General features: G+C 46.3%; 1 protein-coding gene across 1 annotated transcript; it reads right to left on the bottom strand.

Annotated features, from left to right (window-relative positions):
* LOC119353695 (nitrate regulatory gene2 protein-like) lies at nucleotides 1–4,131 on the bottom strand. The gene is made up of 4 exons (XM_037620347.1): nucleotides 2,984–4,131; nucleotides 2,152–2,327; nucleotides 1,671–1,894; nucleotides 1–1,030 (listed from the first exon to the last, which is right to left on the bottom strand). Exons 1-4 carry the CDS (start codon nucleotides 3,981–3,983, stop codon nucleotides 241–243), a joined length of 2,190 nt encoding a protein of 729 aa, XP_037476244.1. The 5' UTR covers nucleotides 3,984–4,131; the 3' UTR covers nucleotides 1–240.
* Nucleotides 4,132–14,635: the final 10,504 nt, after the last annotated feature.

A 14,635-nucleotide genomic window follows, 5' to 3' on the forward strand; every position in this document is an offset into this window, starting at 1 on the left:
AATGCGAATCAATAGTCCTGCAAGTTAAAGGTTGTAAAACCTACCAAAATTGTTGATATTTGAAACAAAAGCGTGATTTCCTATCCAAGACATATACATGCATTACAACACCGTAGCTCCAAACAACAAGGGCTAGCCATCTTCCCATTTTTGCACTTGAACTAAATATACAACAACAGCACAACCTATCAACATAAACACAAAAATCACCACACAAGAAATTAAACAAGCAAGCACGGATCAATCATCCAGCTGGTCATTCGTGTTCGAGATCGACCACAGACCCTTGAACATGGCCGCCGACTGGAGGGAGAATTCCGACACGATGCGGAACAGCTCGGGCAGGTTTGTCCGTAGGAGGCTCAGGGATTTCTCCCTCACCACCTTGCATTGCTTCGTGTATGCCTCCTCCAGTTCTTTCAGCGAATTCTCCAGCTTCTCCATGGCTGCCTTCCGCTCCGCGAGCGGGTCGGCGCGTGTCCCGTCGGGATTGCCGGCCTCGGGAGGAATCCCTGCTCTCTTCTCCATGTACTTCTGAGCCCAATCCTCGAACTGTCTGCTCTTCCTCTCATGCTCCTTCCTTGTGTCCTGAATCCTTTGCCTCAGCTTTATTTCCTCGTCCTGGTGCACCAGGATTATGTGCACCACCTCCGAAAATGTGTGTATGGCCTTCCTAGCATCCTCGTCGGGGAGCTTCGCGAGGATATCGTGCCAAGCATGGAGAAGCCTCTTGATGGGAGGCGTCGTCTCGACTGGTTGCGACGAGTTGGACTTCAGGTTGGTATCAATGGGGATCACATTCAGCTTGATCCAGCTGTAGAGGTTTCCGACGTACTCCTTCTGAGACGCCATGAACTTGCTGTACTGCGCGTGCCACTCCTGAACGACCTGCCATAGCTGCACAGTCCTTTCGTTGTGCTGTTCGCTTGTTTCCCGTGCCGCAACCGAGATATCGAACGATTTGAGCTCGGAGATGATCTTGAACTGTGCTTTGTGGTTCTTGTACATTGTGTCCCACATGTGCCCCATCCTGTCAGTGAGAAAACTAACACTATTCAGTGCTCCATAGTCTAATGTTTTTTTTTGCGGGTCTAATGTTTCCTCTTACAGAGAAGTTTACACTCATAACAGGAGGTAGTAAAAAAATTCCAAAATATTACACACTTTAGATGAAACTTCACTTTCCCATGTAACATGGTTCTGACACAAATATATGAACGGTATTGTACAAATTAAGGATATATGGACTATTTAGATGCTTCTTTAGGAAATGAGGATCTTCAGGAAATGTATATGACTTGTCCTGATTAGGAAAGAATGAAATAAAGTTCCAACATGTCAAAAACTGAAACACTGAGCAACTGGCTTACCAGCAAACCATACAATAAACTAAACAATATACTCCCTCCGTAAACTAATATAAAAGCGTTTAGATCACTACTTTAGTGATCTAAATGCTCTTATATTAGTTTACAGAGGGAGCACATGTTAATAATTTTAGTGGGAGTTCTTGGGTGCAGAACACTACTTAATTACCAGATGCCGTAACTCAAACGAAAATACAGGAACAAAATAGAAGGTTCCATGAAGAGGTATCAGTAACATGCTTAAATGTACAAACTTGAATAGAATAAATGACATCAAAATTGCGAAGTAAAAGCAAGGTTTACCCCTTCACAAGCTCAAGAAGTTTTGGGTATAGTTGTTGATCTCTCAGCCGGTTAATCTCTGCAATCGTGGACTCCATTGTTTGCAAATCGACAACATATCTTGTATGCAAGTGACTAGCAGCAGATTTAGTCCTCTCAAATGATGAAGAACTGACCCCACGCTGCTTCTTCTTGTTCAGAGAAGCTAGCTTTTGTTGATATTCCATTTTGATAACCTCAAACTCCTGCGTCAATGACAAACTCATCAGATGTATGACAAAAACAGCTTACACAATGAAATGAATGGCACCGTGAAAAATTCAAATGGTTTTAGCATCCTAGGACACATAACATGGGTAGGAGGATGGGGTTATCATGACTACAGTGGTTTTATACATGAATAACACAAATATATGTATATATCAAAAGATAGTGTTTTTGATTTTTTTCTTTCAAAGAGCTACCTAGGGCCCGAGTTCCGAAATTACTTTTCGATTTTTACCTTCACTTCATGGGATAGTTTTTTCTCCCATGCAAGCAGCTTCTCGAGAACGGTGGCGTGTGTTTCGCCTTCGGCGTCGTCTAACTCATTCTTCACCTGTTCCGGTTGTGGTATCCCTTTAAATGAGCGGTTCCATGTGATAACTTGCATCACTCTAGCAGAATGATCGACAAATCCTAATAAGATGGATGGCATAGAAGTAACCAAGGTTAGTCATTCCCTTCTCAATATTGTGTAATCTGTACTTGTAGAACACAACTCAAGCGGTCCTGACAACAAGCATGATGGAGACTGCTCAACTGAAGTTAAAAGGCAATCATGGAGTATAGACAGACAGACAATCAAGTAATGAACTACCTAATTGTAGACCCTAAAAAATATCATTCCCCTGAATCTATGCATGTGTAACCTATATGGATTACCTGTTCTGTCGTTTAGCCGCTAAAAATTAGTGGGGCTCCACTGTAACCATAATTAACATTGCCTCGTTTCATTCCAATAATCAACGATGCAACAATCTTGTTGTTATTACCCTAAAAAAACAATCTTGTTGTTCTTGAGATTGCTGATTAGTAAGGTCTATTGAAAGTCTTAGTCTATCGTGTCGACCAGTTAAACTTGTTCCGTAAGCAGCATAGAAGTAAACGTCTTGGACTTCTCTGCAGACTTGCTCAGGCAGAGAAGTTTATGTTTCCAAAATTGAATGTCTCGTGTACTCGTAAGCTATCCGCCAATGAGAGCGACAGAAGATAAACTGATCGATATTGTCTATTAGCTCGAATTGTGGAGTGAATTCTTGGTCTGACCAAATGGATGAGGGGTGGGTGGGTACCTCGCGTTTCGGCGAAGTTGGAGTGGTAGTGCATCCGCGCCGCCTCCAGCATCTTGGACACCTCGTGTGCGCTGTCCGATGCCTTGAGGAAATGATCGTCGAGGTCGCGAAGGATGTCGCCGAGCCTCGCCGCCTCCGGCGCTGCCATCACCACCGTCCTGCCTTTCTTGCCCTCCGGCCTCCTCGCGGCCTTCTGTGTCACCGCCCTCCGCGCCACGGCTTCGACCATCGGCTTCTTGCCCTTGGCCACGTCCTCGGCGGCCGCGGGCGGCGCTGGCGGTGGACGCAGAGGCTGTTCCTCTGGCTCGGGGGGAGGCGGCGGCGGCGCGGGGGCCTCCGCCCGCTCGGCTGCCCACGAGGCGGCGGTGGCTGCGCTGGGTGCCAGAGTGGGTGGCGGGACGGTTAAGCCGTCCGGGGACCCGAAAATGATCTCGCTCCAGGAATCCCCCTTGCGCCTCGTGTCCTGCGGCAGGGAGGGCGGGGGACGCGTGGGCGCGGGCAGCTGCGTCGGAGGCGGTGGCGGCGGTGGCGGGGGCTGGAGCTGGCCATCGTCCTCCGGCTCCGGAGGCCGCGCGTCCTCACCTTCATCCTCCTCCTCCTCCTCCATGATGGGCGCCTCGCCGGAGGGCTTCTTCTTGATCGCCGGCGGGAGCGGCAGGTCGGGCGCGCTCATGGACCTGACGAGCGACGGGGCGTCCTCGGGGGGGCCCGGCGGGGGCGGGGGCGGCGGGAGCGCGAGCGCGGCCGCCTCGGCGCCGGAGCCCCCGGCGGAGGACAGGACCGCGGCGGCCGAGGCGGAGTGGCGCAGCGCGCCCTCGTGCGCCTCGCCGCTGGCGTAGTCGGAGAGCGCGGCGCCGACGTTCCGGAGCGCGGCCGCGTGGCCCGCGTGCGCCCCCGAGAGCGCGTGCCGCGCCTCCACGGCCGCCCGCAGCAGGTTCTTCCGCTCCCGGCACCGCTCCACGGCGCCGTCCGCGTCCTCCTTGGACTGCCCGCACCCCATGGCTGCGGCTTCCGCTCACACCCACAGGCTCACACTCCCACGTCCCACGGACGACGACGACGACGACGGCGCCGCCTGCTCTGGTTTCCTTGGCGCGGGGGGTTTGCGTTGCGTTGTGCGCTTGTGCGTGACGAGGATTCTGGTTCTTTTGGGGGTGGACGGGCGGATGCTTTTGTGCTTTGGAATAAAGCTGGGGGGGCTCCAAAGGAGGCAGGCCTACGGTCGCCGTCGTCGCCCAGTGGATCGCATCACAGGTGGAGGGCCACGGCGGTGGGCGACACGTTCGAACGTCCTGCTTTTTAGCTTAGATCTTCTCTCCAGTACGGAGCAGCGCCACCGTGTGCCGCTCAATGGGCAGGTAAATGCAGGAACTGTTCTTCTCTGACCCATGACTCCATGAGCCAGTCACCGGTGACGAGTGACCCTAGCTGACTGGATAAATATCAAGGAGTCACTGCCATTAACGAACGGTGTTGGACGAAGTGTCACAGATCCACTGATTATGCCACTAGGGCAAAAAAAGGTTTTCTGCAGCGTAAGTGTGACTAGGAGTACTATACTTCCTCCGTTCCTTTATGTAAGGTGTATTATTTTCGACACGGTGACTAAGGCATGGAATTATAGACATGTTAGGACGAAATTACCCTTGACAAATTTATTTGTTAGTGGCATCAGTTAGTCGAGAAAAGTATGAGATACATGCAATCGACAGAGAGATACTTTCCTTCTTTAGCTACAAGGAGAGATACAGACAATCAGGAGAAAGATATTTTTCCTTTTTCTGGAGGGCTAACAAGGAATTATGAGGAATTAGAAGAAATGCACCTTACATTCTGGAATTTTATCAAAAAAATAAATACACCTTATATAAAGAAACGGAGGGAGTACAGTACTACATGACTTTAAGTGTGACTAGGAATGGGTAACTTTTTTTAAGTCAGTCCCTAAGGATCTTGATTTATTAAAGAGGAAGATGGTAGAAAACTTAGCTAAATCGTCACAATGGCCCACATAAGGCAACACTGGCCGTCCTGGTCACCCACACGAAGATATAAAATTGGCGCAAAGAAGAAACAGAAAGTTGGGGTCATCACCAAGCTTCATAGTCATTACTACTCCACAAGCCAGCGAATCCGTCTTCATCACCGACTTTCACCAGTGAAGTCCTCAAATGCCACAACCCTTGTCGGCCCATGCCAAATAACCGGCCACCGGTGCAGCTGTGCAGGCGCCCGAACAACTCCAACTTAGAAGACAACCAAACACAAGAGAAATGTGAAGAACTAACGCCAACCAACGCTTCCTCAAAGACCACCAATCACATGTCATCTTCACAACCTACGCAGCTATGACTCCACGACAACATGGCGATACAAAGAAGAAACCTTTCGAGCATGTTGGAAAAAGCCAACAACCGAAGCCCTGCCGTAACCCTGCACCGCTTGCCATCCTCATCCTTGCCATAACAGAACGCCACACCACCACACCGTCGGTCGGGCACCTACCAACCACAATATGCGAGTGTGCGTTGATGTGGATAAGTATATGTGCGTGTGTGTGAGCATCTGTAATTGTATCATGTTCAAAAAGGATAAAATATGGCACAAGTTACTTAAAAGAAGAAAAACAAGTGAAACCCCCTTAAATGAGGTAGTCTTTATAGAAAAATGACAAGATGAGGCTAAAAATGAAGTTAACCCTTTGGTTTTCGTCTAAAGATCCAACTATTGTTGACAGATATGTAGCCAAACTGTGTAGCTTGCCACGCGGAAAGAGGAGGCAAACGGCGGATGGAAGATGAAATTAACATAAGACTCAAATGTCTGTCAAATGGAAATAAATAATCTCATCTGGGGGGTCCCACTGTTACTACATGGCTAGTCAACAAATGTCCAAGTAAGTCAACACAGTCCAAGGTGGTCAACATAAGTCCAAACAATTATTTAATCCTGACTTGAAGAAATCCAACATATCCAACTTACCCCTTCGTCCATCGTCCCAAGCGAACATGTGACTAGTGGTCCTAACTCCTGTTGGTGGCGCCACCGATCCGCCTCATCTCCTGTGGCCATAGGGCCATCGAGGGCGTAGTGGATACTTACCCTTGCCAGCCGGAGGGCTTCCTTTTTAGATGTTTCTTTGGGTTTTGTCAGAGTTTGTGTCCTGCTCGGGAAGGCGGGACGACGGTGGCTCATTGAAGATGGATAAGGTTCTCCCTACCTGGCCCCATCCTGATGGTGCATGATGACCCACAAATATAGGGGATCTATCATAGCCTTTTCGATAAGTAAGAGTGTCGAACCCAATGAAGAGAAGAAGAAATTGACAAGTCGTTTGCAACAAGGTTCACTGTAAATGTTGAAAGATAATTCGATAGGTTGTTTGGTAGCAAGATAATTTGTAATAAGATAAATAGTAACAAAAGTAATATAGTGCAGAAAATGGCCCAATCCTTACATACGCTAAGGATAATCGGTTGTGTTTCTTATAGTAGCTAAAACGCTCTTGAGGACACACGGGAATTTTCTCAAGTTACTTTCACCCAGATTCATCGAGTTACTGTTCATTGCTTTTATAAGTGTTGTGTGAGTGGACCAGAGCTAAGGTATTGTACTTATTTGAACAAATACCTACTTATGATTATATCCCCCATGCAAGCATCCACAAATACAAGAGAAGTAATTACGATAAATCTAATCATAGCATTAAATACCGAGATGCAAAATAGCCCCTCGCAAAACAATTCATAAACTGGGACTTAGGTTTATATCACTCGCCCAACTCATCATATACAAACTATTTCACAATGTTTCCCCTAGGACCAAAGATGGTGAAGTGCCATGTAGTCGACACTCACATAATACCACTAGAGCAAGAACAACACAACACAACATATCATCAAAACACTAATTCATATTCAACTTCACATGATTACCAGCAACAAGACTTCTCGCATGTGCTCAAGAATTAATGGATGTACTCACAATACATAATATGGATCATGATCATTGGGTATAAATAAGTGATAAACAATCTGAACATAAAAATCTTCCACCAATAAATCTCCTACACATCAACTGTGTGTAATCAACACATAGAAGTACTCCCAGCAATCAATATGAGGTTTGATACAAAGATAGAAAAGATAGATGAACTAGGCTTTGGAGATGAGATGGTGTTGGTGAAATTGTTGATGGAGATGATGACCCCAATGATGAACGGAGTGTTGGTGATGACCATGGCATTGATTTCACCCTCCCATAGGGAAGTTTTCCTAGCAGAGTCACTCTGCGGGGAGCAAAAGTGCTCCGCTACGGTTCTGCCTCACAGAGGCAGTGGAAAGTCCTGAGAATTTTCTATGTTTTTCATAGTAAATAGGATTTTACGCCCAAAGGGCGTAAGGAGGGAGGCCACCAGGCCTCTACACGACCACCCACGCAACCGGGGGTGACCCGCGTAGCAAGGCCATGTGGGGCCTTGGTGGGTCCCCTCTGGCCCATCTTTGATCTCCGGTCTTGATATTATCCGAAAATAGTTCAGTAAAATACCCGGAATTTTTTGAGCTTCGAATTTTTTTCCTTTTCTTCTGTTGTAATTTGGGTCCAGATTTCCAACTGTCTGACAATTTTCCTATCTATTTTACCTTGCATTTTAATAGAAAAAAGACATTATATTTGCATAATGTGAAATATATCATTAAAATAAGATAAATTATATAATAGAAAATAGTGATGCAAAATGGATGTATCAGTGCTAGCATTGTCGGAGGGCATGTGGAGGTGTGCTTCCGGGGTATCTTGCAGGATTCAGTCGGTGCTTGTCTTTCATGGATTTGCCCGGATCCAGTTTTCGTTCAACTACGCTCGTTTGTCTTTAGGTTGGGTCCTCCTGATCTACGTTTCTCTTTATCGGCAGTGGTTGTTGTTCTGGTGTGCTAGTCCTGTGAGGCCTTAGCAGCTCCCAACTATCTACTATAACAAGTTTTGCCCGACTCCAGCGAGGGAGGGTGATGATGACGGCGCGCCTTCAACTCGCTTCATTGGTTGTAGTCATTGTTAGGTGTTCTACGGATCTGGATATAATTTTTATTATACTGCCATGATTGAAGATGAATAGATCGGAAATTTTTCTGAAAGAAACATAAGTCCAAACAAGTTCCCATGGTCAATAAGTTAAAGAAAAGCGGAAAATAAAAGGCAAAGGTCAACAATGAAGGCAAGAAGCAAAGAAGCCCAAGGCCAAATAAGACCCAACTGTCCAAAGGCTCATTCATGCATGGATGAAGGGGAGTAGTGCACCACGGACTATGAACACCCCCACCTTTGGCCAATCTTCATGGACACATGGACCTAGACTTAGCATACTATCCACCAACCTTCCACCATCATGTGTAGCCTTAGTGATTTGTCAAGGCATCCTCCACTTTATAGGCCCCCCCACGGTCATGAACTTTCATTCACTCTCACTTGAATAAACTCAAAACAAGCCTGGAGAGTCACACATGATATATATCGACTATGACCAGGAGTTCGAGAGATGGTTCTAAGGAGTCACACACAACTCAGGGCATGTGGCCATCTAACCCCACCAAAGGCCTCACATGAAAACTTTGCAACTCGTCGGGAGCCCAAATGTATCATCTAAGGCTGCTCAAACTAGATTGTTGAGTACCATGTACTTAGATGTACTTATATCCCATACGTGGATTGCATGGTGTAGTTTTTGGATTCAGAGAATTTAGTACAAAACCGTATCATCGAAATAAGAAGCAAAAGACAAAAAACTGTTGCTCCCAGAAAATATTAGATATATTTTTTGGTGCCAATTTAAATCGAGTGTGTTTTCTTACTTTTTTAGAATTGTGTGCGGTGAGGGTGATCATATAATTGAATACATGAAGTAGATGCCATAATGCAATGGCGGTACAGGAATATTTATATTCTATTTGGAAGTTCCAATTTTGTGAATCAAGCGCTTTTATTGCTTAACTTGTAGGATTACAATCCTCCCGCATAAAAAAACTTGCAAGGTTACAATCATGCGTGACTCTGATACACTTATGTAGAAAAAAAATAATTGATCCATAAGCACCTCTTCCTAGATGAACTATCCTGTTGTGCACAGAGGTGCCAACCTATTGGCGTTCCTCCCTACAAATGCTAGCTAAAATGTTCAAAGGACTGTGATATTTCACTTATAACCATCCCCGGTGTTGTCGAAACAAAACTGACATGGTGTCTAGAGTAGTTTATTAACTTTTGAACATTTGAGATAAATTTCCAGGTATATTTATTGTCAACTTGTAAAATGATCAACTTTCAACTACTTTTATGAACTTCCAATAATACTCTCTTTGTCTGTGTGTACATAGTCCACTTAATCTTCTCTAAAATCAAATTGTGTTAAGTATAATCACTACAAAAAAAGAGACATGCGTGACATTTTGGGCTGAACGAAAAAAATTTCTGTCATGCTTATGACACTTCTATGATGATAATTGTGACAAAATCTGGTATTATCATATATGTGGTGGGCTACTACTTCTATGACAAAAAATCATGACAAAAAATGGGCTTTTCGTCCTGGGGGGGCTGGAGACGCAGTTGCATGACATTCTTTGGGTCGTCCACAACAGAAAAAACCGTGGTAGAAGCGAGGGTGAGGAAAATATCGAGGAGTTCCCGGTTACGGTGGGTGGTCACGGGCCGAGCGATGCGCGTTTCTCTCGTACACGTACGCGCGTGGGTGCGAGGCGTTGGGCTCTAACTGAACTCGAGCGAGGCGTTTGCCTACTGAACCTGAGCGAGGCATTCGCCTACTGAACCCGAGCGATTGCACTGCAAGCTATGCGTTACTAAACCCGAGCGATCGATCGATTTGGCTATTAACTGAACCCGATCGAGCGATTCCTTCGCTACTGCTGCTAACTAAAGCCGATCGAACCTGCTGCCTCTTGATGAACAATGAGCATTGTTGGGGGCTTGGATGAAAAGTTCCCGGTGGGGGGTTGGATGAACAGGACCCCGTGGTAGTAGAGGACCGTTGCCGCTGGATGAACATGACCCCGATCGAGCCGGTTGGGGTGGATGAACATGACCCCATGGAGGGCTGGATGAACAGGACAACCCCGTGGAGGGCTGGTTGAACAGTAGTTGACGGAGGGCTGGATGAACAGTAGCACATGGAGGGGTGCTTGAACAGGACCCCGTGGAGATGGCTGGTTGAACAATAGCCGGTGGAGGAGCGGTGGAGGTTGGATGAACAAGAGCCTGTGGATAAACAGTCGCAGATGGAGGCTGGAGGACGTCAACGGTGTATGAACAATAGCCCGTGGAGGCTGGAGGAGGTCAACAGTGGAGATGAACATTAGCCCGTGGAGTCCTGTTTTGCGGTACGCCACACCCCCTCCTGATGAACAGGACCCCCGTTTTGATCGTAGCACTCCAACAAAAGTCAGTTTCCTCCGTTTTGCGGTATGCAACACCCCTCCCGATCAATAGGACCCCGTTTCGACATTAAGAGGTCCAAGAGAAGTTTGTTTCCTCTGTTTTGCGGTATGCTACACCCCTCCAAGTGAACATGATCCCGTTTCAACCGTAGGCGGTCGAACACAAGGCCATTTCCTCCGTTCTGTAGTACGCCAGGCCTCGTTTCGATCGGCTGTTCCATCCAAGCCGGTTGGCTCCGGATGAACACGACGTATTCCGTTGCCTCCCCTAAACAGGACGACGTGGTTTCTCCGTTCCGACCCAGCCATGTACACGAGCCCTGGCCGTACGTATGCACGAGTAGGCGTTCAAGACCCCGCCAATATGTACGTACGTGGCCGTATTTACTTTCTTGCATCCTGGCTGTACGTACGTGTACATTCTACGTGCGCGCCTCTACTACGACATGTGCGCGTCTCTACTATGACATGTGCTCTTCCTTACTCGGCCATGGTTCATCGCTGCAGCCTGCAGACAGATCGATCGACCAGTATGTACGTACACGTTCGCGACTAGAATGACAATGCTACGTACGCTTCGACTAGGTGAGTCCCAACTATCAAGGAGGATAAGAAGGCACTTCCTTGCGTGCAAAGATGTAGCTGGTGGGTCTCAGTAGTCAGGGTAAAAGTTTTTTTCGTGAAATACGATGGCCCATCCGGTGGGTCCCTGGTGTCAGGTGGAGGAATCATTATTTTGCGCGTAATAAGGAGACATTTCATTGTGTGCGGCTGTGGACCTAGCTGTCAGCCTCTCCACGTACATTCCACTTCCGATGGATGTCGTTCGTTGACCACGTTGACCATGCCGCGCCAAGAGAACCAGGGCGATGGATGACGGTGACGACGCGGAGCCGGGAAAGACACGGTAGTGGATGCCCACGCTGAGGGGAGCGCTGACTGGTCGGCTGTGGGGTGAGGCTGACGTCGCCAAAAAATAATAGGATGTGCGGGTGGGTAGAGGAATGGCCTGGCGGCAGCACAACTTGCCACGGGAGGAGGGAACAGGCAGTCCCGCCGGCTGGTTTGGGCGGTTGGAGCAGGAAGATTAGAGATTGAAGAAGCACGTCGGCCATTGGATGGACATCCAATAGTCACTGCTCTGTGTTGACTAAGTTGACAAAGCCTTGCGTACAGGTCAATTTTTTAGGACAACGTCATCATCAACCTTTTTTTAGTAGAACGTCATCATCAACCTAGTAGGCCCAGAAGTCAGCCTCCAAATATTTGTAAAACAACATACAACCCATTAGCCATTATTTTCAATAATTTACAACCTATTTGCTAATTCTTAAGGATATTTTGAAGCACGTATTCTTTTTATTAGCATTACAGCCCATATATTCTGGGCATTCCTAAAAAATTCAACGAAATTTTGCATATTTCGGTGGGGTTCGAACTCTTTTAATCACGAAATTTCGAGTCACGTTAAAAATATTTTTAAAAATTATATCAAAATAAAATTCAAAAAAAATCTCCGCAAAAAATGAATGAAATTTAAAATATTTACTAGCAAGACGCCCGTGCATTGCACGAAACATGAAGATGCATTTGTATGATTAGTTTATCTTGTGGGAGAAAAGGATGAACGAGGGAAGGCCGTATCTGCAAATGTGGAGAGGAGTGCGGGTAAATTTTCATAGTTTCCTTCCTATCCGTTAGATATAGATCAGACGGCCTATATTGCAGGATGGCAGGCACACCACCATCATCAACTCTGCTTTTTATAAGAGTAGAGAAATCCAAAAAATGATATTTTAATGTAATTGTCGGTTGGCTTTGGTTTGAAAATTTACAACCCATTTCTTATAACTTATATCCCATTTTCCGAGGAAGCCCATTTCTTACTACTTACATCCCTCCTCATCTTGAAAGATTTGCAGCCCACCAGGGCTGAGAAAAGCAAGTAGGCCTCGGTTGGGTATTCTCAAAAAAAAAAAGAACTGGGCTAGCCATTTTTAAAAATAAAAAAGATATCAACTGGGCTCGTCATGTGCTTAGATAAAAGCGTAAGCGTGGGCTAGACGGGCCACAGCCCCCGCACAGCGTGCAGTTGAGCTCAATCTCTAAAACTAAAAAACAACTGGGTGAGCTGCTGCGTCCCTGGTGTTATCCGCTCATTGTGTAATTTTTCTCGTTTATTGACTACATTGACAATGGCGTGGGACCTAGTTGTCAAACAATTAGGAGGAAGAATTTTTTTGGCTTGTAATAACGAGGCACCTGCTTGTGTAATGCAATGACCCTGGTGGGTCCCTACTGTTAGCCCCTCCATGTACAGTTATCTCCTGATTCCTCTCGGTTGTTGCCCATGTTGACAGCACCAGACGGCAGCAGGCAAAGTGAGCGAACCAAGGCGGAGAACAATGGCGAGGCCTCGGGCGGGAACGAATAGGAGCCGTGGAAGATGCGGCAGTGTAGTGGCAGGCGGAGGGGAGTACGAGGGCAACACCATGTAACTCAAGCTTACAAACGATACAAGAATCCCAAGGATTAACCATTCATCAAATTTAGACAAAACCTAGATTGAACATGGCAATAACATCTAACCCAACCACTCTTTTTCGCAGTCACAAACAAATGGATCGGTCTGATCCATAAAATCAACATCCTGTGCAAAAAAATTATTAGAGGATGACTACAATTTGTTGTAAATAGAAGTCGAGCACGTTTAGAAGCCAATTTGTCCACCTGAAACTTCTTTTTTTTGCTGTTCAACATGTTTGTCCATGAGAAATCTCTTGTTGTAAAACTTAAGCCTCATGGACAATAGTAACCTCGCATTCAACAGGAAGAATGTGACAAAGCTTCTGTTTGCCTGGTTGGATGCATATCCTTCCATCGTTATTGTCCTGAAACGAATGTCATGAGAACTGAGAAAATCCTGGTATTTATTACGCCACCGATTGGTTATACGTTTTTCTCCATGTGTTAGCAGTGCCTAAGTAGACATGAAGATTGAAAACAGTTAAGGTCTAAAAAAGAGTATGTCGAAAGAGCGACAAATGAACGGTTAATTCTAGTACAATGTATACGGGCTTTCAATGTGCATGAAATCATCACCTTTATATATAAATTCTCCAGAGATCAAAAGCATCGCAACAAGCCAATAATTATGTTCAGATCAAAACTAAATATTCCGATATATAAGATCTTGACAGAATCCAGCAGCATTGATAGGCTATCCATGGACGAACTCTTCATTGAGCATATAACATAATATTAGTACCTAAAGTGTACTCCAAGATGATATAAACTTATGCGCACAAATGAAAAATGCAGCTTATGATTACAAATGTGTAGATGATAATATACGGTACCTGAAAACGTGAGGATCCAAACACCAACTTCCTGTGATCATTAAACAGATCACTAATTACACCCAAGGTCTCCAGTTTGGGCGCAGAGATGACAATTATTTGCGAAGGTTTATAACAATCATCAAGGAGCAACCTTTGAAGTGAAGGGGCATCTTCGATGATGAGCTGTTGTCCTTCAAAACAAATTCCAATGCTTTTAAGGCGAGGTGACTTTATTTGGAGACAACTGATAGGGATTTCTATTCCCAAAACAATCAGCAAGCGCTCCAGGGCAGGGCAACTGGAGTGAATGATGATGTGCAGTGAGGCCTCCGACAGATAAACCACCACAAGCGATTTTTTTAGCAATGGGAGTCGAAGAATTTGTACCAGATCATCTGGTAGATGGCACCGGGCGAAGGTGGCGGTGTGGAGAGAGAGGAGGAAAACCGCGAGATAGACAACGGTGGTGTGGGCACGAATTCTTGGTGTGTTCGTGGTATGAAACTTTCATGGTAATGCTAGAACTCAACCTGCTGGATTTTTTCGAATTCAGGGGATGTCAGCCAAGTGTCCACCTTGCAGGGTATGGACAGCAGGTAGCGTGTTGGGATGCAGAGGCGTTGAACAGGGCCCTGCTGGTGAGAGGAGACGATGGCTCTGAAGAGATCAAATTCAGGAAGGACAGAAATCTGACGACAGTCGAGATTGAGGGGCGCGGTGCGCCATATCGGGCGCCACCGAGTTGAGAGGACTTGCGTGCGGCAGCAATCCTTGGTGGGGAGAAGCGAGATGATTTCCCCAAGGATGTCGTCCAGGAGATCGCTGATGCGGTCCACCAGAGATTCTACGGGTTCCTCAGATCC

Source organism: Triticum dicoccoides, chromosome 2A, assembly GCF_002162155.2.
Source record: "Triticum dicoccoides isolate Atlit2015 ecotype Zavitan chromosome 2A, WEW_v2.0, whole genome shotgun sequence".
Taxonomy (NCBI): Eukaryota; Viridiplantae; Streptophyta; class Magnoliopsida; order Poales; family Poaceae; genus Triticum; species Triticum dicoccoides.

Coding starts and splice junctions, on each gene's coding strand:
- LOC119353695 (XM_037620347.1), bottom strand. CDS start 3,983: ATGGGGTGCGGGCAGTCCAAGGAGGACGCGGACGGCGCCGTGGAGCGG. Junction 1,895..2,151: donor AACTATCCCATGAAGTGAAG/GTAAAAATCGAA, acceptor TCATTGACGCAG/GAGTTTGAGGTTATCAAAAT. Junction 1,031..1,670: donor CTTCTTGAGCTTGTGAAGGG/GTAAACCTTGCT, acceptor TCTCACTGACAG/GATGGGGCACATGTGGGACA.